Source organism: Malus domestica, chromosome 15, assembly GCF_042453785.1.
Source record: "Malus domestica chromosome 15, GDT2T_hap1".
Lineage (NCBI taxonomy): Eukaryota > Viridiplantae > Streptophyta > Magnoliopsida > Rosales > Rosaceae > Malus > Malus domestica.
In genome coordinates, this window is record NC_091675.1 from 1,385,002 (window position 1) to 1,407,391 (window position 22,390).

A 22,390-nucleotide genomic window follows, 5' to 3' on the forward strand; every position below is an offset into this window, starting at 1 on the left:
AAATTGTTGTTTAGTTGGATTCTTATTTGAATGCATGGTTGAAAGATTAACAAGTACTATTCCTAATAAGAGCAGAACAAGTTTGAATCACCTTTTTAGGAATTGTGTTTATTATAGTTCTTTGAATGAAAATCCTAATCATAATTAAGATGCACGAATCTTTGAAGAATCAAGAAAGTGAAAATAATAATTGAAATTTATATTTTAAACCAGATGCAGACGCAGCTTTAGCGAAATGAATCTTGGAAGATAGTGAGAGTAGGAAATTGGGGAAGAAAAAAAAGGTGACAAGCAAGTGAAAGAAAGAGGGAAAGAAAAAGCTCTTGATAAAGAAGAAAAGCTTTAAAGAACAAAAAAATAGTTTGAACTTTGGAGAAATAAATAAATTGAATTAATGTAGTTTGTAAGATGGGTGGGCATGCTTGCTGGAAGGCTAAAAGAAAAGTTAAGCTTGCCCATGCTCTCTGATCTCACATTCGCCTTTTTCGTCTGATGTGAACTTTTGTTGGGCTGATCAAAATTGTTAATATTTATAACTCTTTTTTCAAATACCACTTAAATTATTAATTAATATATAGCCACTTCTTTGATGGAGGAGAATGACAGCTTAATCATACTTTAATTGTTCTTTAATTCTTCAGATATATGTCTCTGTCAGCTGCTCAAACAAATATTGAATATTGTTGGAGAATATAATCCATGTTCACATATATATAGTTAACATTTCCCACCTTTTTCTGGGTTAATTAGTGAGGCTAATCTAGTGCCAACCTAGCTCCCATTGCAGTACTTGAATAATTAGCTCGGCCCAGATACAAGAAGTAGCAGCTAGCTTTCTTTCTTCCCATTGCACATACATGCACTTGCGGATAGTACACACACACACACATCTAATATTGCATCTGTTCACACTTACATGTACAGAGATATAACCTCAAATTTATTGTTATTTTGAAAAGTAGCAGACAATTAGTCATGTACATCAAATATTTATATTTTGTCTGGCAAGAGTTTTTGGGTTAGAGAAATTGTTTGCCACTAGCAGCTAGGAGATATGATTGAACAATTAATTAGATTACACTTTTTTTATATGCTGATCTAGATCAACCATCATAAACAAGTATTTTGAATATATAACATACACATGTATATATTTTGAAGTTTGATAATGTTCTGCTCTTGAATAATGAATGAATTGCCTGCCCCTGCCTACCTCACATTTGCTTCGTCTACCTAAGATTTGGGCCGGAGAATGGCGAAAATAATATTTATTCAATTTAGCATCTACCAGTTAAATGTGGCATTTAACCTGTATCCAATTTTGGCTCATTACATTGACAAGCTTCTGTCGTTCTATGTATATACACACTGAAGTTATATACATATAAATATCCTAATTAATATCAATCTGTAGAGAACTGCACAAATCTTTGAATTGTAACTGATGTGATCGATCGTCAATGTTCGTCTAACCTACTCAGCTTCCAATACATATGCAACACAAAGTTGCTTTAAAAAATCTAAGAACAAAAGCTAAAAAGTAGAGACCAATCGTATTGACCACAACTTAGAAGCAACTGTACTGTCGTTGAACTTGCACATAAATGAAATTCTCTTTTTGGGACAAGCATCAGTACACATTTCACTAACCATAAACTATATACGGTATATGCTACTGATATATTATTATTCTTATTTTTCCATGCTACACGATAATTTAAACTGCTATTTTCTATTTGACCTTTTATTAAACATCACTTTTGCAAAAAATTAATCAGAATTTTTTTTACCATTTTGTCAAAATTTTAAAGTTTAACTGAATAACATGGTTCGTTTATTATTGCATAACCGCTAGATGATTAGAGAATTTCACATTTGATTTAATTAGCAGAGTTGATCTTTACAGATTGGCCTTGAAACTATATGGTTCATATCATTGTGCAACATTATAGAATTATAAGAAGATCCGAGAAGGTAGAACAAGAATGTTGAACTGAGAAAGTAACTAAATTCGCATAGTTATTCTGAAGAAGGGATTCTCGGGGGCAGAACTCCCTCTTTACTTGATCTAACGCTAATTCCAAGGGGATAATCTAAGGATTATAATTGTAATTAATTTGATTCGTATAAACACAAAAGGGCCACATGCAACGTGCGTTTCTATCAGTGTTGTCAAGATAAAAAGAAATCTTAGCTATTTCATTCAAAAGTGTGGAAAGCCATCACTAGCTATGTCTTTGGCTTTGCTAGGACTACTTGTGATAGAAATCTGCGTTCAACGTAGCTAAAGGCTAGCTAGTTGATCACACAATGTTTCTAATCAAATTACTAGATTTGTGTCTGCGTGTGCGTCTCAAACACCAAAAAGAAAGAGGGAAGGTTGCAATCATCGACCTCTCTTGTCCCTCTTGAAGATTACCATCCGCCAAGATATGCACGTTAATTAATGGAAGTGATGTTTACCACCAAAATTTCAAGGGTAATGTTAGGGAGACTAAATTAGTTGATAAAATTTTAGAAACTAAAGGACATGGGAAGTTGATGATTGATTTAGTACTTAAGAGTTAATAAACGCGTTCATTCCTATTGGTGACATATCATTTAGTTTGCAAATTGTGTTTACAAATTTAATCTCCCTAGCATTACTCAAAACCCAAAAGACATAGTTTTACCAAAGGGCAAAATTATTATTAAGCAACATTGATTGCCTCGACAATCATGAGCTATTTTAATTGTTCCTATAACATACAAACTCATAATCCATATGAACATTCAGTAATTGGTACCTTCTTCTTACTATTGTTGGTTCATGAAATTCCCAATTAATTATATTTGATTCTTGCATCTTCACTTCTTTGTTCACAACATGAACACACAAAATATGAGAATGACTCTAAATAATTAATCCTCAATCCGCCATCACCATATGCATAAAATTTCTAGAGGAATTATCTTAAGAAAGTTGAGGTTCCATCATAAAACTAATTGACAATACATGGAGTAGCCCAACCTCTTATAATCCTTTGCAAGGTTTCTCATTTCACCAATGTGGGACTCTTATACCTTCACATCCTCACATGCCCCCTCATGTGTGGCAAATTTCAAGTCAAACACGTGGATAACACAAACAGGGTGATGTGGAGCACGTGTGACCATTAGGCTTTACATGTGGGTCATCCTGCTCTAATACCATAAAGGTTGAGGTCCCACTATAAAACCAATTGAAAATACGCGGAGACTAGTCCTCTTATAAGCCCTTACAAGGTTTCTCTTTTCACCAACATGTGACTTTCTTTTGCCTTCACAGCCTCACATTACATTATAATCGCTTTCCGATTTTACATCTTGTGATGATTTTCGCAATGTATAAGTTACATACAATTAATAATTTTCATATGTTTAAGCAATTGATATCGCAAGATACACAATAATATGCTAATATTGACTTACATTGCTTAGACACATACTCATAATTGAAGATGTATGGACTATATGTTGTCAAACTGTGATAAGAGTAGCTTTCTATTGTCAAATTCAATATTTTTTTTTATAGAATTGATACATATGGTCCTTAAACTTATTTTTTTTTATAACTAATGATGGGAAATTTGAGCCTAAATAGCATTCATTGGACATTGAAGAGTGGTTCACTGCAGAGAACTCCTATTTGCTGATTATGCCGACCGTGCCAAATGGGGTATATGTGAGTGTATGTGTGTGTGTGTGTGTATAAATATCCATCATCCATGGACATGTGGGGTTGAGAGAGAGAAAGAGAGCGTGGTTAATATGATTTCTCTTCTCAGAACTGGTTGACAGCCTTGGGATCGAAGGCAGAGATTTTCATCATGGCATAGAAGAAGTATACAAATATACAATCATCCGCCTGTAATTGCAGAGAGAGTGCAAAATAACATATAGCCTAGCTACACAGAGAGAGAGAGAGAGAGAGAGAGAGAGAGAGAGAGAGAGAGAGAGAGAGGATTGAATTTAAAAAAATAAAAAAATAAAAAAAAAAGTGAGAGAGAGAGGTAAGGAGATGATATAACTACACGCTCTTTCTTTCTTTTCAAGGCTACTTTAATCAACACATGAGGATGTAAACTTGAAAGAGTAAAGAGGAAAACTCAGAAAAGTGGCTTGGCTTAGCTAAAAGCAAACCGAGCAAGGTATGTGGGTGTCACACCTGAATAACTGGGTTTTCTTTCTTCGAATTGAGTGATAGATTCTTGGAGCTAATTAGCTATAATTAGGTTTAATTTATTACTGCTTATCTTGGGATTTTCAAGCTTTTTCAAAAAAAAAACAAAAAAACAATTATATCATTAACTATGGAGTCTGCAAATTTCCATCACCAACAACATCATCAGCTCCAAGAGAATCTTGTTAGGTCTTCTTCTTTAGCAGCTACTACCCCATCTTGCTATGCAGTTGGAACCAAGCCTGCTTGGACCCCTACTACCACTTTGTAAGTCTCTCTTTCCTCTCTCTCTCTCTCTCTCTCTCTCAGAAATTTAAATATTTAGTTAGTGAACATCTGTTTGTTCATATATACCTCATACATAGTACCATATTAGTAAAGGAAATTTTTTGAGAAGCTGGAATCTTTCTTTTCATCCTTTTCCTTTTTTGGTATTTGATGTTCATATCAGTGAGGAAGTACATGGTTAGAACTCGAATTTGCTTGCTTAGTTTATAGGTTCTTTATGAAGCTTTTTCTATCATGGAATATTTGATTTTAATTCTCAAAAAACCTATTTACTATAGATGAAATGTACACATTAATTGATCTCATCGCTCTTGCACCAATATATTTTATGGAAAACTTTATGTTCGGCCTCTATAATTATAAATTCATCGTACTACATCAGTTAACAAATGCAGAAGAAACTTAATTTCGGGATTTTTCCTTTTCGTTTTACTTAAGTTTCTCATGATAACGTTAATTAAATGTTGCAGGAGCAGTAGTGGTAACTCATTACCAAATTCAAGCTTGGACACCCTCAACAGTTCCCTGGTTCCGGACTTGGGTTTTCACTGGCTTACTAATATTACTAGTGATCATCAATCTGCCCATGACCTTGTTAAAATTAAGGAAGAGCTCTCATCATCATCCTCATTAGATCATCACAGTTCCTTCCCAAAATTAACAGAAATGCTAACCGCGGCCACGTCGAGCAGTAGCATTGATCATGACCAATATTTCCAATTCATGAAAAATGAGCAAAAAGATCAAATGATCATGAATGATCTCAGTGAGAAGCTCTTGCTCAAGACATTGTCTTCTAGATGCCAAATGAATAGTACTATTAATTCTCATCATCATCAAATTCCACCATCAGCTAGAGATCACCATCAATTTTACTCAAATGATCATCATCATCTACTCCACAACTCTAATCTAATGGGAGGTGTGCCGTTGGCGATGCCTAGCAGATCAGCCGGGCACTTCAGCCAAATCTATCCGAGCATCAACGTTTCCAACTTGAACCGGTCGTTATCTTCGTCTACACTCTCGAGCTCTAGCTTGGACATGAAATTGCAGGCCATGGATCTCTTAGGTGCTTCTGCAGGATTTAGTACTGGGGATGGTAGTAGTTTTAGTACTACGCCTACTAATTCACATGATACTCTTGGCTTATACAATGGAAGGCATAACTCGTTTGGTACTCTTGAACAGATGCACCAAGGAAAGGTATTCTTCTTCTAATTCTTTTTAGCAGCGACTAACTATTACCCTACTTAAACCTTCCCAGCTAATTCGATAATTAAAGATATTTTTTATTGTTAATCTACAGTACTATTAAAAACAAAGGTACTAATAGTACCCTTTAATCAAATGTTGTTTTTGTAATGTAATAACGTTCACACATAACATTCTATCTTGTCTTTTCTTATATTATTAAAATAGTTGTTATTATGCTAGTGAGACATTAACTGTTACCCTAAGTTAAAACCTTAAAACTGATATGTTAGTCTTATGGGATTGTTATACATGTAGTGAAGCAACCTTGTAATAATTTGCTAAACAAATAAAGCAGAATCCAAAAGTTAAAACACTTTTTTTCTAAACATCTTTATTTTCTTATGGCACCAAAAGAACATTTAAGCACCTCTCCTTTTTGTAACATTGGGGGGTAGCTTCAACTTTATACAATGTGTGCATCTTCTTTATCAGAAGGCTTTTCTTTCTTTCTTTCAGAGACTGGTTTTGGTGATCAACTAACATCTGATTATAACAGTCTTTACTCTTAATTAATTTAAAATTTTCAAATTAGGTATCGTCTTTCGACAATGAAATGACAGAAGTGAAGAGACCCGGCAGTTTGATTGAGACAAAAGCAACTCAAGCAGCTGCACCAAAGAAATCGCGATTAGAGTCGCGCAATTCATGCCCACCCTTTAAGGTAATATTATTCATCGTTATGGTAGCCAACTTCTAAAGCTGAGATTTTTTTTTTTTGCGAAAAACAAACAAAACCTGGAAATTATTTGCTTTATAATACAGGTTAGGAAGGAAAAATTAGGAGATAGAATCGCAGCTCTTCAGCAATTGGTAGCACCTTTCGGCAAGGTAATTTATTCTGTAAATACAATGAAAAAGAAAAACCTTTGTTTTCTCTGTTTATATAAGTACAGGACTTAATTAGCAAATCTATACCATTTTACTGCAGACAGACACAGCATCTGTACTAATGGAGGCTATCGGATACATCAAATTCCTTCAAAACCAGGTCGAGGTACGTACTTGTGTGTTTTATTTAATCTTAATTAAGGTTTGATTAATATGCTTTAATTATCCCAACTGTACTAAGTATATACGTTTAAGTTCTTCGTACGTATGGTACATGCATATATAACCCTAGCCGCTAGGGTTTCTTAATTTTTGGCATTCTTTTAAAAGTTGAAGCTTTATGATCTCTCTTCTTTAAGTGAACTTTTCCGAGACGTATCTTATATAATACTAGATGGAGCTCATATATATATTATGTGTGTGTAACATAAAAATTTTAAAAAGAAAAAAAAACTATAATATTTACCACTATACTACAATGACATGTTTTATTGACATGTGAGTGTGGAAAGAGAAAAAACATCAAAAAAAAATTGGGCGAAATTACTTTAATACCTAAGATTTTTCTTTTTTAATGTTTTCATTCAATTATGCATGAAAAGTATAATAACATTTTCCTTGATTTTTGAGTGACATAGTGTTCTATTAATAGGTAGTATATATAGATCGATACATATAAACATATCAAGAAGAATATACATAGGTAGTATATGTAAAATTGGCTCTTCTTCTTGGAAGTTTTCTACATACATACATACATATACATACATATATAGATATATATATATACACACACACACGTAGAGAGAGAGAGAGAGAGAGAAAGAGCCTTTAAGGGAAGGGATCCCTCTTTTTTTTTTTATAAAAATGAGGATTAGTTGTGGGGTCCAGATCATATCAAACTTTAACGATCCAGACCCTCTATTTTTTAAGTTGTACATCATAGATCATCCTTACAAAATATTAGCCAAATTGGAAATATTTAAGACATCTAATTGGATTCAAATAAAGGAACGAATACTTTGTTAAATAACAAATAATGAAATTTGATCTTGATGATTAAATAGGCAAATGGTCTCGGATTGAATTGAATTTTTGCAAGGATGATTTATGGATCGAGACTACAAAATAGATGGTTCAGATCGTTGAAATTCGATGTGAAGTAAACCCTACACCTAATCCCAGTTTTTTTCAAAAAATAGAAATATTTTTGCATAAAGGACCTGTATATGTGTGTGTGTGTGTGTAAGTATGTATATGTATATGTATGTATGTATGAGCGATCCATATTGTCTTGCAAATTAATCATGCAGTAGCAGTACACAAATGGTCTTGTCTCTGGTCTGGTCTTTTTCATGCCCATGTGGCTACTTGGATTGAACTAAACATGATATCAAGAAGAAAATAAATGGGTCTCATCAATCTTCTAAAAGAACAAAAAATGAAACAACTTTTAGTCACTCGAAATATATTCCTCCTTTCGTGTCTGACTTAATCTTATCTTAATTTGGATTTAGGATCTAATTAAAGATCATGTTTTGTCATTCACTAATCACGACATTCACAGTATTACTCTGCATGCCTGATTGGTATATGTCACGGATTGAATCATGATAAAGAAAGGGAAAGGAAAGGAAAGGAAAGAAAGTGCGATTATTGAAACAAATTAATTCCTATTTGTAATGTTTCTTTCTTTTAATTTTACACGTTTTGTGCAGACATTAAGCGTCCCATACATGAAGTCATCACGCAATAAGACCTCTAAAACAATATTACAAGGGGTAAGTAGTTAGGGTTTTCTTTAAAGCAATGCTATTCTTACCATAATTTTATACTATATTTATTTATCATGCTACATCATTTAATTTCAATTTTTTTATTAATTAAAACACTTAAATAATCTTAGGTGGAAGAAGGAGACTCCTCGTATACCACAATCATCATTTAATTAACAATTTTTTTATTGATTAACATTTTGAAATTAAATGCAAATTAATTTAGATGATGTGGCTGTCCATATCAGATACCACATAAGGTGGTATACAATTGTGGTACAAAAATATAGTAAGAATAGCATTATTGTTTTCTTTATAATTTGGAGTTCATGTGAGTCTAATCTCATGATTAATCCCATACACCAACCCTGATTAAAATGCCTAAAAATGGTTGGAAACTAGTTTTAATTTTTGTTTTAGAAGATTTTTTTGTTTTTCTTTAGACTTTTAGTCTTTTGCCGTACACGCATTTTTTTTGTGAAAAATTGTTATACAATATATTTCAGTGCTAGATAATTGTATATTTGTGTTCATAATTTAGTTTAGATATTATATGACATCCTACTAATTAGTAATGATGATTAGGGCATGGCGGAGATCAATGGAAATGGAGAGACAAAGCGAGATCTCATAAGTAGAGGGCTCTGCCTCGTGCCACTGTCATGCATGTCTTATGTGACTGGTGACGTCGGCGGTGGTGGCGGCAATGGCGGTGGTAGCCTTTGGCCAACTCCTAACTTTGGTGGAGGGACTTAAATTAATGAGTATGATTACATATGGTCAATATCATATAATCAAGTTAAAAGTCTTGGTCAACTAAATACTTGGCTATTCTTTTCGATAAGTGATTTACGCGCATTTTTTTCCTTACACAGTACCTTCGTTTATTTGTGGCAACGGATTCCATAAACCAAAAAAGAATTAAGGAATAAAACAAAGGCATGCAGAAGAGAAGAAAAGGTGTGCGGAAGTCATTTTCCTCCTTGAAGCCGGATAAAAATAAAATCTTCGATCCCTTCTTAGTTTTATGGAGCAAATTTGGTCCTCGCCTTAAGCTTTCATGGATGGACCAAGTTTGATCCATTGACAATTTATGTGTACCATTTATAGATCATGCCTCCTCGGCCTTAGGGGACCTTGTTTCACATAATTTATGTATGCAATTTATTGATGCTCAAAATAATATTTTATTTCAGTTTCATTAATAAAATAATAAAAGTTAATATTCTACTTCAATCCTTGGTACTTGGTAGCATCAATTAGGCCCCAAAGCTTCGTTCAGGTTTCGGGCTCCAGGTTTGTCCATCAAAGCCGCCCAACCCATTTTATATGTTTCCACCTCTTTACCCAATTTTAATATTCTTGATATATGTGATGCATAAATCATTTACTATTTTTTTTTAGTAAACGATATTATGGTCTATAATGATTCAAGTAGATTATCTTTATAGTATTTTTTTAATACTTCGGTTGGCAAATTGGGTTATACTTCATAAAAGGCTATTCATCATAATTTGGCTTAAATTCGCATTTGGTAAGAATCAAACCTAAGAGCTTTTATTTACAAGTGGAGATAAATATTACTATTATCATAATAGTAAGTGATGATCACTATAGCATTTTCTCTTAATATTTGGTTTTTCTCTCAAAATTCTTATTAGCACTATAATAATTAATATCAAACTTATTATCTACGGACTCGTAACACTAGTAAGATTGTGGTAGGAGTATATATTGGTTGTCATATTTGAATTCTAAGAAGAAAACAAATCTACTTTCAAATGAGAGGCCGATAGTTTGTCAGTTTGCGAGCAGCCTCTTCAATCAATTCCAGCTAGCCTTCTATTATTTTACGATATCCAAATTCCAACGGACGTTGGACATTTTAACATTTCATACAAATATTTATCTGTTAGTTTTCAGATATTGAAAAAAGCCACACAATTTAGGTCCAATACTTTTTGAGCAAACGCTTCATCTATGAGAGAGATTTTTCAATGTGACCATAACACAAAGTGGTACATAACGTGTTATTATATAAATGGTGGGATATATGTGTTAAAAAGTTAATAACTTAAAAAATACATGATATACCATCCGTGTTCCGGTCATAATAAAAAGTTTCTCCATCTGCGAACGTCTTATGGTTGCTGATATAGTTGGAGTTCCTAATTCTTGTGATTAGAGTGACAAATTAATTTATTGAGTTGTTAATATGAACTTCTTAGAATTTGTTTAATTTAATATTACTATAATATAGATTTGAGATTCATAGAAGTGATAATAGTGTAATATGAAATCAAATTAATCTATTAACAATCTCATGGGTTGATTCGCCATCTCTACTTGTCATATTATGACGTAATTTTTTTTTTTAAGGTTTTCTGTCTTGTCGTGAACAAAAAGAAAACACAATTCATACGTTTTAGCGGATCAATTATTTAATGGCGTAAGTTGCCTCTTAATTAATCGTTATTATTAAACTAATACTTGTGTACAACAATATTTTCCTGGTAAGTTGTCTCTTTTATTCCCTATTAATTTAAGGGAAATGTTATTGGTACTTCAAAAATTTTATTATACACTCCTCACAAGTGTATTTTTCTTTCTAAATATAGAAAGTTAGAAGGGTATAATGAAAATTTTGAAGTTCTAATAACAATTCCCTAATTTAATAACATTTTCATATTTAAAATATGCGACTCCTGAAATTCTGCCAATATTAAAATGGGTTTTTGTTATTATTTATTTCTTTATTTATTATAATAGCTTTGTTTTGAAACTAGAAGGTGAAGCCCACCCGATTCCATTGACACGGACAAAGATTTTAATATAATTATATGATAAAAACCATGAGCACACCAGCAGCACACTGTAATTAATTAAAGGGTTTTTGCCATGACGCCACGTCAAAACGAACTGCCAGCTTTTATTGACTATGCCAATTTTTTTTTCTTCTTGTTATTTATATACCATCAATTTAAAAAAAAAAACATTATTTACACTAAAAAATATAAGTGAATTTGGTTTCACAATAAGCTACCGAAACTTTTAAACGTTAATCAATTCCAACAATTTTAACATGCCTTTATTCATATTTGATCCCCTTGTCGGCGACGAAAATATTCTCATAATATTAAAAAAAAAATCTTAAACCATTCAAACAAACTCAATAAAATAAACCACATGAAATTCTTTGCTCACCATTGTATTCATTATTATTAGATAAATTTAAATTTTAAATTAGTGTTGTAGATAGATACAAATATTAAAATTTAATTCATTCCATAATAATAAGTAGGATAGTCAATATTATCATCACTTGGAGATATTTTTCAAAGTGTAGAGAGCACAGCTTGGTAAACCAGCGTCATAGTTAAGTGGTTAAATACTTGAAAAAAAAATTTAACCACATAGAGCATCTCCAAAGGAGATGTCAAATATAGTATGTCAAAATTTTATTTGATGGCTGATGTGGCAAATTAAATACAAGTGCTGAATTCTCTTCTTTTCCAATGGATGTGACAAATATTTATTTTATTATTTTATTGGACCTAGAGTTACATTAATTATTAAAAAATAATCAAAATTAGTTTTAGTTTTTATTCTATTGGTTGTTAATGGGACCCATGCATTAAAAATTAAATTAAATATATTTGAACCCATGCATTAAAAATTAAATTAAATATATTTGACTCTTTCTTTGTTCATTGTAAAAAAATGCAGCTAGAAAGTAAGGAATCAAATGTCTCACGTGCCACATCATATATGGCATATTCATTGAAGAACACTTAAATATCTTTTAATCCTATTTGACATCTCATTTGAAGATGATCTTATATTTTAATATTTAGTATACCAAACCTTGTCTCAACACATTGAAAAAATTTCTCCACTGCTTGATGGTGATGAAAGAATTTGAGATGGTCGAATCATTTATGATAACACATTATAATTTTGCTATTACTTTTGCCATTTGTTGCAACTCTAGGATGACAAAACCACCGTTTATATGGAATAATTAATTAGGAACATCATATTTTCTATTTATGTTAGTGGTCTCATCAAATATTTGGTATGTGACATTTGTTGCCATTTTTATATCCAAAAAAGGAAAATCGTATCAGTATTACGTAAAAAGGGAAAAAGAAAAAGGAAATATAACTGATATTTTCGGGGGAAAAAGAAAACAGAATTTGATATTTTTGAGGGAGAAATAGCGTATGATAAAGAGGAGATTTTTCAGTTTGATCAATACATAGAGTGATATATCAGGTATTATTATACAAATAAGGAGATATGTGTTAAAAAATTAATAACCTAAAAAATAAAATTTCTCGCTATTTTTATAAAAACACGTGATATACCACACGTGTTCTGATCACATTGAAAAAAATTTCAAAACAAAGAGCCTTATCCAGATCACCCCTGAAAAATGAACACACGTGGCAGTCATGCAGGAATCTTGATCTCGTCGACCGCCGGCAGTGTTGCACCTCAGACCATGCATTTATGTCATTCTACGCGCGCAGCCGCTACTTTCAGTCAGACAGGTATTATCCACTCCGCTCGAAAGTCGTAAATACCCTTTCCTCATTTAGTAAACTGCTACCAACTTATTAATTAAAATTGAAGCCACAACAATTAATTAAATTGTCAAACATCACCGATATTTTGCAAAATTAACCTCTAGAGATGACCTACAAAAGTGACAATTTGGATCATCACTCGACAAAACCAAAATTATAAAAACGATCATAAGAAAGTAGGAGGAAAAAGTTCAAGAAGAAGTTTTTAAAATGCATCAGTGTGTTAAATATACTTGATGATGAATCTTTTGTCGTTAAATTTTTATTTTATTTTATTTTATTTAAGAATTTCTTGAGATGCTTTAACTCGTTAGATTTGGTTTCTTGTTGTAAATTAACTATTTTTTCGGTACACTGAAGCATAATAAAAATTTCTCTTTAGATGAAAATGTTGCCAACATTGCGTTAGAGTTGACAAACCAGCTCAAACCCACAAGGACAGAACCGTAATTTAAAAAAAACATACTTGATTCATGTTGTCCTCAAGCACTACAAGTACTTTTCTTCTTCATAAAGACAATTATTATACGGAGGAAGAAAAATCTCTTATCTTTCTCGCCCTTCCTTTTTCTGCGATCCTCCTTCTCCCTATTTTTTCTCCAATTATTCCTCCTATTTTCTGCAACCCTAATAATCTCCAGTTTCTTCATCCACAAGCCTTCCTCTCACTCCACTGATCATTTCTCTGTTTTTCTCCGGATCATTCGATCGCAATTTTTTTTTCTGGATTCAGATCTTTGTTAATTTCAGGAGTTTAATTTCTGGATTTCGGAATCCTTGAAACTCCGTGGAGAATCGGTGAAGACGAGTTCCGGAAAACGGACGGCTAAGAAAGCTTTGATCGGTGATTAAAAAGGTCTGATCTTTTTTATTTACAAAAAAAAAAGGTCTGATTTTTTTGTTCTGGTCTGGTTATTTGTGATTGATAATTATCTCTAACACTTCGAGCTGACTACGAGGTGTTAGAAATTTAAAATAGAGTTAGTGAGAGACTGGATTTTTAATTTAGTTTTTACCATTTTACTTTACTAAATCATGATTTAATTACGAAAACATGATCTAATTATGAAATCATACACTAATCAAACGTAAAATTTCCAATATTTTTATATATTTTCTCAGCAACCAAACAGCATATCTTTAATTTGTTTGTTGTGTTGGATTTTGGAGAAGGTATATGATGGCGACTTTGCAAGGGCCGGTAATTTGCCCCACCGTTCGCGCAAAACAATCGGGGTTTGACACTCTGCCTGTGGTAGGCCCTTTGGTGAAGGCTAGGCTTGGATTCAGAGGGATCAGCGGCAGCATCACGAAGGCGGGTTTTTCTTCTCGCTCTCGAAATGCTAGAAAATGCTCAAGAGTGCATTGCATTTTCAGTTCGTCGTCGGATGGCAACGGAAGCATGGCGGAGAATTTCAATGAAAATGATGAAGATTATGTTAACTCTAGCGTACTCGAAGCCGGTACGCTATTGATCAGTTTCCTCATTTATGTAAACCGTTAACTCCGTCTTACAATTGAATTATGAATCTTTATAAGTGAAATGCCAATGATCTGAAGCACCTGACTGAATGATTACAGTTTTGTAAAACTACTTGTATATTTGATGTATGCTGTGAACGGTTGAGTAATAAGTTTCTGCGTTTGGTTTTTGGTGTAGTCGAGGTGAAGAGCGGAATTGATGGATTCATGATCAAAATGCGGGATGGTAGGCACATGAGGTGTGTCCATAACAATCCTCAGGGGGGCCATCTCCCCGATTATGCTCCGCATCCTGCAATTGTATTGAAGATGGAAGACGGGACCGGTCTTCTTCTCCCAATAATTGTTTGTATGTTATCCTGAACTAATAATTTCCAACATTACAAGTTTTCTATTTTGAAATTTACCTTAGAAAGTTATTTGAATTCGGGTTTGCCTTTGATTGCAGTGGAGATGCCTAGTGTGTTGCTCATGGCAGCGGTCCGCAATGTTCCTATTGTATGGTTTCTTTCTACATTGTCCTTCCATTTGAATTAAGATTTTGTTTTTCTGCGGTCGTCGAGTGGGCAAAATTAGGCCTTGCCAATATATTTGTTAATGTAGGAATATTCTAAAAATCTATAAATTTTTGGTATTTGGTTTGCAGGCTAGGCCAACTATGTATCAAGTGGTGAGGGAGATGATTGACAAGATGGGTTATGAGGTATGTCTGTGTCCTCCTCCTTGTACAATATGACAATGCTTGTTCATTAATGTACATTCTTCGTGATCCTTGATTGTTTTTGTTTGTTTTCGATCCCTGCAGGTCCGACTTGTCAGAGTCACCAAGAGAGTGCATGAGGCGTATTTTGCTCAGTTATACCTCAGAAAGGCATATACCTTCACACTTCATAAGGCTTAATTTTTGTTATTATAGTTAATTTTAGGGAATTTTTTATTTTAGGAAATTGTTATTGGCACTCTAAAAATCTCATTCTACACTCCAAACTTTCTATATTTGGAAAGAAAAATACACTTGTGAGGAGTGTAGAATGAGATTTTTGGAGTGCCAATAACACTTCCCTAATTTTATTGTTACCATTCTTTTATTGTCATTTGGGGTGGGGGAAAGCGGGAAGGGACTGAATTACTTCTGGAAAATCAAATTCTGAAGTTGCTTGGTTAGTGTATAGTGACACTGTGTTAGAAGTGATCACAGGTAGGTAGTGAGACAGAATGTGTCAGCTTCGACCTTCGGCCTTCAGATGCCATCAACATTGCTGTACGATGCAAGGTACATACTAGGCTCTTAAGATCTACTTTTTGAATCCGTAGAAGTAGATTGGTTAAAATTCCTGCTAAAACTCTTTGAACTTTTAGAAATGTGGGAATATATATAGTAATCTACAAGGGTAGACGGGCTTAAATGCTTAATACCTGTTTTGTGATCAACTGTATTCTTTCCACGTTCTGTGCAGGTTCCCATACAGGTCAACAAGTACCTGGCATACAGTGATGGAATGAGAGTTATCGAATCTGGAAAGTTCTCAACTCAGGGCCCTGCTTCAGATGGATTATTATTTACTGAACTGGATCGGTAAGTATTGAATCTCTTAGACATGGGTCTTATTTTCAATCTCGAAGAGATTGTTCCTGAGTTGAATGTAAGCCGACTGATCAGATAATGTAACGGTTGGTCTTGGAGCAGGTGAGTTGTTCAGGGAATGAAATCTGACTCTGATCAGATGATGTAATTGGTTGTCTAGGTTGAACTTAAATGCATGTTCAGTCTTTCAGAAATTCATGTAGATAGGTGTTTGAATTTATGCGTATTTCAATCTGAGCAAGGTAGAACCGACCTCTAAATTTGTCATTCAGTAAAATAGAGTTAATTGAAACTTATATGGTTTCAGGCCAAATGGTCAACCATGTGTTGAAACGAAGGAGTTTAATCTCGTGCGCAACATGCTTATTGCTGCAGTTGAGGAACGCTATAGAGATGCTGGTAAATATGTTTCGTCCGTATAGTATTTTTTTCGCCCATCAAAGTTCTGTGATTGTTGGTGCTCTTTCATTTGTTGTTGTTTGTGTTTGTATCAAAGCTGTTGGAGCTTTTGAATCTTACATATACATTTTCATGCTCACTTCCAGCTCAGTGGAGGGACAAGCTCCTCCAACTTCGTGCTAGAAAGAACTTGGCATGACAGGTAAGAAGCCTGCCATTGTCCCCAAACTAGTCGAAATTTTGAGTGCAACTGTAACTGCAAGCCGAATTGACGTCTTCAGTTTTGTTTCAGAATCGCCCGTAGGGATTTAAAATTGTACAGACAGCATTCTTGGAAGTTTGATAAGCTCATCGGCTGCACCCGCAATCCGCCATGCATCTCTGCTCTTCTTATATATATATATATGATGTAAAAAGCTTGTGAATATAGTAAATAATTATATGTATTATATGTAGACTATAGATAAACTTACTCGCAATGTAATGGGTCTTGTTGGTTTCTGCAAATTATTCCGCCACTTAATTTAGAATCCTTATTGATGATGGCATGTGTGATTCCATGCCAACTTAAACCATTTTGGTCCAAGCGCTTGTAATGTTTCTCACTTAAAAGTTCAAGACCATCCAACGTATGGCTTGATTTCTGCAATGCAGATGCATGCAAGGAGTTGCATTGAACGATTTCACTAATACACGGTTATTCATGTTGCTTTATAGTGCATCGAGACGCTATACGGTAGTGAACTTGTCAATATTTCATGCTATGGTAACGGGTTTTGCTACAATATGGGTTTCAGGCTAATAATGCGGAGATAAACTCAGATATGATATTGTATTATTGAATTAGAATGTCGTTTGGTGGTAAATCCGTTCATGTCAAGTTATCAAAAATCATGTAATCACGTCATGCATCCATATAACAGTGTCGGCAGGCTAGTTCGGCCGAGTGGTGGGTTCAATTACTGTCATCGATCGTAAATTAAAGTTGCTCCGAATATCACTTTACCAAAAAGGAAACGTAAAACGCAAGAAATTTAATTGGGGATGATTTTGGCCTAAAAATGGAAGACCATATTCTTTTATTCAGCAACACGCGTCATGATTTCTGCTGTTTTCTCTACCAAATTTACCAATCTCATGACTCATCATGACTATTTTCTCCACGGTAAAATTATTGCTGTTTCCCAAACAACACCGAAACCGCCAAAAGAAAGAGACGGTCGTAGCGCCGTTGTTAAATTCCCGCCAAGTCCGGCGCGCTTTATGCCGACGTGGCAGTCTCCTCCAGTTGGATTAAAGTGGCGCGTATTTAAGACTTCCGAAACGGCACACTCTACCAGATAGTTTATCCGTTACCGACGTTTTCCCGTGGCCGTGAGGCGTTCTCCAATCGCCGTCATTTAATCAAACCAGATTATAACCTGATTAAAATTAAATCCCACGTTAATCATGATTACGGAAATTCTATCTTAAATTCGCCTCCTCCAGTGGCTCCAGTCTCTGTCTCACTCCGAACCTTCGTCTAGCTCGGAGACGCCTTCTCACTTCAAGAATCGGAAATTTGGAAGAGGAAGTCTCTCGTCTGCATCGGCCGCCGGTTTCGGCAGCTCTCGGAACGCCGCCATGTCCGGACCTCTCGATCGATTCGCCAGGCCTTGTGAGTTCCCGCCTTCTTTGACGGACTCCTATCTCTTCTTCTGTTCGTTAATTGCTTCCTATTTTCTTTAATTTTATGAAATTTAGATTGTGCTAATTGTGCTGGTTCTAGAGTTTTGGATTGGGGCGTTTGAAATTCTATCTTTGATGATAGCATTAGGGCTTGACGATGGTAGTTTTGTTGACGTTTGATTAGGTTTTGAGGGGTTCTCTGGCCACGACGAAAGGAGGGAAAGGAAGTCGGATTTTGAGAACTCGGAGGAGGAGAGGAGGTCTGGAATTGGTAGGAATTTGAAGAAGAAAGCACTTAATGCGTCTACCAAATTCAGACGTTCCCTCAAGAAGAAGAGGAGGAAGAGTGGTGGTGGTAGTAGTTGTAGGCTGTCCACTTCTGTTTCGATTGAGGATGTAAGGGACGCCGAGGAGCTACGAGCTGTTGACGCATTTCGGCAGGCCCTTATCTCGGAAGACTTGCTGCCTCCAAGACATGATGACTATCATATGTTGTTGAGGTTGCTAATTTTCCCAGAAATCTTTTTTATTTTCTTGCGAACAAGATTCGATATGGCAAGTTTGATTTTGCTGTTTCCTTTTGAGATTTAATGAGAAGTTATTTGTTGCAGATTTTTGACAGCAAGGAAGTTCGATATCGAGAAATCAAAGCACATGTGGGCCAATATGATTCAGTGGAGGAAAGATTTTGGTACTGATACAATTTTGGAGGTAAATTTACCGAACAATTCTGCTTACATTTTCTTGCCCTGCAATGCATATTTAGAAAAATGATTAATGTTGTTGATATGCCACCCATCGGCTGAAATAAAACTCACATCCTTGTTTCTTCTAGGATTTTGAGTTCAGTGAGTTGAATGAAGTTCGAAAGCACTACCCTCAGTTTTATCATGGTGTTGACAAGGATGGAAGACCTGTTTACTTTGAAAGGTTGGGGAAAGTTGATCCCAACAGGCTTATGCAAGTGACTTCTTTGGAACGGTATGTGAGATACCATGTGCAGGAGTATGAAAGGAGTTTTGCCATTAAGTTTCCTGCCTGCTCTATTGCTGCAAAGAGACATATAGATTCAAGTACAACAATTTTAGATGTTCAAGGCGTGGTATGCTTTCACTTGACATGATACTCCTTCTCAAGTGTTCGTTGAATTTTTATTGTTTTGCAAAAAATATAAAAATGCTACTTTAACATTTCCATGTCGCTTCTTTCAGGGTCTTAAAAACTTTACCAAGTCTGCACGAGATCTCACAGAGCGGCTGCAGAAGATTGATAGTGACAACTATCCTGAGGCATGAGGACTCTTTATATATCCTTTCAATAATTGATCACTTTCAGTGTGTGTGGCGATTCTATTTAAATCCATATGAAGCATATCTTCTAATATTAAATTTCATCTGTGCAGACGCTTTGCCGAATGTTAATAATCAATGCTAGTTATGCTTTTAGGAAGGTGCTCTGGCCTACAGTTAAAGCATTCCTTGATGCCAGAACAACCAGCAAAATTCATGTATGGTTAATGATACACCCAAGGTTTGATGTTACCATTGACTGAAGATATCAATGGGGTCAACTGATATTGTTATATTTTTGCAGGTTCTGGGTAACAAGTACCAGAGCAAATTGCTTGAAATAATCGATGCAAGGTGATTGATGCTCTCTATTTTTTGGTGGGTCCATGAGTTGGTTATCATTCTGTTTTCATAACTATTAACTGTGGAAACATTTTGGTTTATTCAGTGAGTTGCCAGAATTTATGGGCGGTAGCTGTAACTGTTCCGATCAGGGAGGTTGTATTTCCTCTGATAAAGGGCCATGGAATGACCCAAACATACTGAAGGTTGTGTTAGATGGGTTGTTATTTTTGCACAACTTCCTCTTCTTTGTTCTGCTTGCAACCGTACTATTGTATGGCTTGAAAATTATGTTCTTTGCTTGCAGATGGTACTTAATGGTGAAACACAATGTTTCAGACAAATAGTTACAGTTTCAAACAGTGAAGGGGGGATAATTGCTTTTGATAAGCCACACAATCCTATGGTATGGACTGTTAGACCATCATGCTGTGTCTACATAAGAAGCCCTTTTTTTGTGTATAGTATTTTTGGAATTAAATCAAAGTTTTTCTCAGATCAGAAGTAGTGATACTTCTACCGCAGAGTCTGGATCTGAAGTGGAAGAAATGGGTTCACCTAAAGCAACTAGGAACTACTTACAACCTAAGTTGACTCCTGTTTGTGAAGAAGTAAGTGTTGTGTTTGACAAACTTCTGTTATTTGAGAATGATTAGCAACATATGCAACTGAAGAACCAATCTTTCTATTTTTGTATGGCATTGGCCTTACTGAACACACATATATTCTGCTATAAAGTGTCATCTCAGTTCATTGACATTTTGAACTCATACTTGATATGCTTCAATGCTGTTATAGGCTAGGGTAGTTGGTAAAGCAAGCAGTGCTACTGCCTTGTTGGAGTACGATGAACAGGTTCCCATGGTTGACAAGGCTGTCGATATGGGATGGAAGAAACCAGCATTACAACAGGCACTGCTTGCTTCTGGAGGTTGGAAAGTCTAGTTACACTTCTACCTTACCGTGTAATTACAACTTGTTTTATAGTTAGCAGAGATAATGTTTACAAACCCCATGCTACTACTAGAGTTAAAGTTAATATTATTTTGTTACAAAATCATAGTTGATTTAATTGATCAATTGGAATACATCGCAGGGGCATCTTCTCCACAATCTGTGGGGAAAACAACAGATGCAATGCTTGCTAATATCTGGACTATGCTTGTGGCATTCTTTGTAACCCTCGTTTCGCTAATCCAATCTTTTTCACTGCGGGCAACTAAGAAACTCCAAAACTCTGTTTCTGATTCTGCCCACAACATTCCTGACCTAACCGATGAGTCAACTGCCGTGGAGGAATTCCGGCCCCCATCACCCGCACCGGGGTTATCCAGGGAAAACCTTCTCTCATCTGCTTTGAAGAAGCTTGGTGAGCTTGAGGAGAAGGTAGATATGCTGCAAGCAAAGCCTCTGGAGATGCCTTACGAGAAAGTGGAGCTACTGAATGCTGCTGTTTATCGTGTAGATGCGTTAGAATCAGAGTTAATTGCAACAAAAAAGGTAATTTTTCCCTGATTTGATAGTCACGTCGTTGTGCCAATTTTGCAACAGTAGGGATATGCTGCTTGGCTTTTACCCTTGAAAATGTAGATATACATTACTCGATAAGCAAAAGAAAAATTCATCTATGTTTGTCCTTGCATTTTCGATCATTTGATGATTCGACTGTGATTGTATGTTTCTTCCTGATTAGGCTCTGCACGAGGCATTAATGAGGCAGGAAGAACTTCTTGAATATATAGACAGGCAAGAACAGGCCAAGCTTCAGGTTAGCGAACGATTTGCTCGTAAATTGAATCATCTGAAATTGAAACATTTAATCAATGCCGGCTTTTCTATTTTTATTTTCTTTTGCGCTTGAAACTGAATTGTGCTTGTTCCCTGAAACAGAAAAACCGGTCATGCTGCTGGTGAAGACAATCACTGCTTCAAGAGTAGTCGCGCGTGGTATATTTCGTCATGCTTTCCTTGTTTATTTGAGATACATTCGACATGCCAAGTTCGTCGTCCAGAGTTGCTGCTGTTTCTGTTTGTATAAAGTATTGTCTATCAGAGTTCGACATGCCAAGTTCGTCCTCTAAGGTCTTCTGTATCGAACTTTTTGTTTGTGCATTATTATTTTAATATGCCATTTGTTTTGTCTATCAGAGTGTTAATTACGCCACGTGACCGTATTTCCGCACTACAAGGGAATACTCCACGTAGATTGGTATACCACGTAGCCGTATTTCGCAACCTTAGGTATTGCTTTGAATTATTGGGCCTTGAGATCCAAATAATTCAAAAATATCACCGGTGGTTTAAGGCCCAAGTTTTATAGCCTATTGTATTGAGATGCTAGAGGATGGATGTGTAATTTAAAAATATGAAGAAGGAAGGTTCATTTATTTCATTGAAAACGTGACGATGTATTTATTTATTTCAGTCTTTTTCCTCCAAAACCTAGGAAATAAGGAGCTTTCGTTTCATATACATATGGGATTGATTTTGTGGACAAGACGGATGCTTACCTTTGATTTGATTTTTATATACTTCCATTATGTATGTATGTATGTATGTAGGTAGGTAGGTAGGTAGGTAGGTTCAAAGACACGCTTTTGACACCAATTTCGTAGAGTTAATTTCGTAACGTATTTTAACGATTTGAATAGTCAATATTTTAAGTTATCATTCATAGATTATCCGTG

General features: G+C 35.0%; 3 protein-coding genes across 8 annotated transcripts; all 3 read left to right on the forward strand.

The window, feature by feature from the left end:
* The first annotated feature begins 3,767 nt into the window (after window positions 1–3,767).
* Window positions 3,768–9,585, forward strand: LOC103450453 (transcription factor bHLH110-like). 5 transcript variants are annotated; one of them, XM_029094893.2, is made up of 8 exons: window positions 3,770–4,468; window positions 4,960–5,695; window positions 6,279–6,407; window positions 6,509–6,574; window positions 6,675–6,740; window positions 8,293–8,355; window positions 8,935–9,128; window positions 9,225–9,585. In XM_029094893.2, the coding sequence occupies exons 1-7, from the start codon at window positions 4,332–4,334 to the stop codon at window positions 9,103–9,105; spliced, it is 1,368 nt and encodes a 455-aa protein (XP_028950726.1). In that variant the 5' UTR covers window positions 3,770–4,331; the 3' UTR covers window positions 9,106–9,128; window positions 9,225–9,585. The 5 variants fall into 5 exon arrangements, with proteins under 5 accessions (XP_028950725.1, XP_028950726.1, XP_008388028.1 ...); XM_008389806.4 differs by having other exon boundaries at window positions 8,935–9,113; XM_029094892.2 differs by having other exon boundaries at window positions 3,768–4,468; window positions 8,935–9,585.
* A 3,760-nt stretch (window positions 9,586–13,345) lies between these two features.
* LOC103423461 (bifunctional nuclease 1-like) lies at window positions 13,346–16,976 on the forward strand. 2 transcript variants are annotated; one of them, XM_008361543.4, is made up of 11 exons: window positions 13,346–13,794; window positions 14,112–14,401; window positions 14,599–14,769; window positions 14,869–14,918; window positions 15,067–15,123; window positions 15,226–15,291; window positions 15,619–15,693; window positions 15,878–15,996; window positions 16,313–16,404; window positions 16,551–16,606; window positions 16,697–16,976. In XM_008361543.4, the coding sequence occupies exons 2-10, from the start codon at window positions 14,116–14,118 to the stop codon at window positions 16,601–16,603; spliced, it is 969 nt and encodes a 322-aa protein (XP_008359765.1). In that variant the 5' UTR covers window positions 13,346–13,794; window positions 14,112–14,115; the 3' UTR covers window positions 16,604–16,606; window positions 16,697–16,976. The 2 variants fall into 2 exon arrangements, with proteins under 2 accessions (XP_008359765.1, XP_008359766.1); XM_008361544.4 differs by having other exon boundaries at window positions 13,449–13,794; window positions 16,686–16,976.
* Window positions 16,977–17,729: 753 nt separating this feature from the next.
* Window positions 17,730–22,102, forward strand: LOC103423460 (phosphatidylinositol/phosphatidylcholine transfer protein SFH8-like). The gene is made up of 14 exons (XM_008361542.4): window positions 17,730–18,061; window positions 18,257–18,572; window positions 18,684–18,783; window positions 18,908–19,174; window positions 19,284–19,361; window positions 19,475–19,579; window positions 19,666–19,715; window positions 19,810–19,909; window positions 20,011–20,109; window positions 20,201–20,314; window positions 20,502–20,634; window positions 20,800–21,203; window positions 21,397–21,471; window positions 21,594–22,102. The coding sequence occupies exons 1-14, from the start codon at window positions 18,028–18,030 to the stop codon at window positions 21,615–21,617; spliced, it is 1,899 nt and encodes a 632-aa protein (XP_008359764.1). The 5' UTR covers window positions 17,730–18,027; the 3' UTR covers window positions 21,618–22,102.
* The last annotated feature ends 288 nt before the right edge of the window (window positions 22,103–22,390 follow it).

Coding starts and splice junctions, on each gene's coding strand:
- LOC103423461 (XM_008361543.4), top strand. CDS start 14,116: ATGATGGCGACTTTGCAAGGGCCGGTAATTTGCCCCACCGTTCGCGCA. Junction 15,694..15,877: donor ACATTGCTGTACGATGCAAG/GTACATACTAGG, acceptor CGTTCTGTGCAG/GTTCCCATACAGGTCAACAA. Junction 15,997..16,312: donor TTATTTACTGAACTGGATCG/GTAAGTATTGAA, acceptor ATATGGTTTCAG/GCCAAATGGTCAACCATGTG.
- LOC103423460 (XM_008361542.4), top strand. CDS start 18,028: ATGTCCGGACCTCTCGATCGATTCGCCAGGCCTT. Junction 19,362..19,474: donor ATAGTGACAACTATCCTGAG/GCATGAGGACTC, acceptor TCATCTGTGCAG/ACGCTTTGCCGAATGTTAAT. Junction 20,635..20,799: donor GGCACTGCTTGCTTCTGGAG/GTTGGAAAGTCT, acceptor AATACATCGCAG/GGGCATCTTCTCCACAATCT.
- LOC103450453 (XM_029094892.2), top strand. CDS start 4,332: ATGGAGTCTGCAAATTTCCATCACCAACAACATCATCAGCTCCAAGAG. Junction 4,469..4,959: donor TGGACCCCTACTACCACTTT/GTAAGTCTCTCT, acceptor TAAATGTTGCAG/GAGCAGTAGTGGTAACTCAT. Junction 6,575..6,674: donor TGGTAGCACCTTTCGGCAAG/GTAATTTATTCT, acceptor ATTTTACTGCAG/ACAGACACAGCATCTGTACT.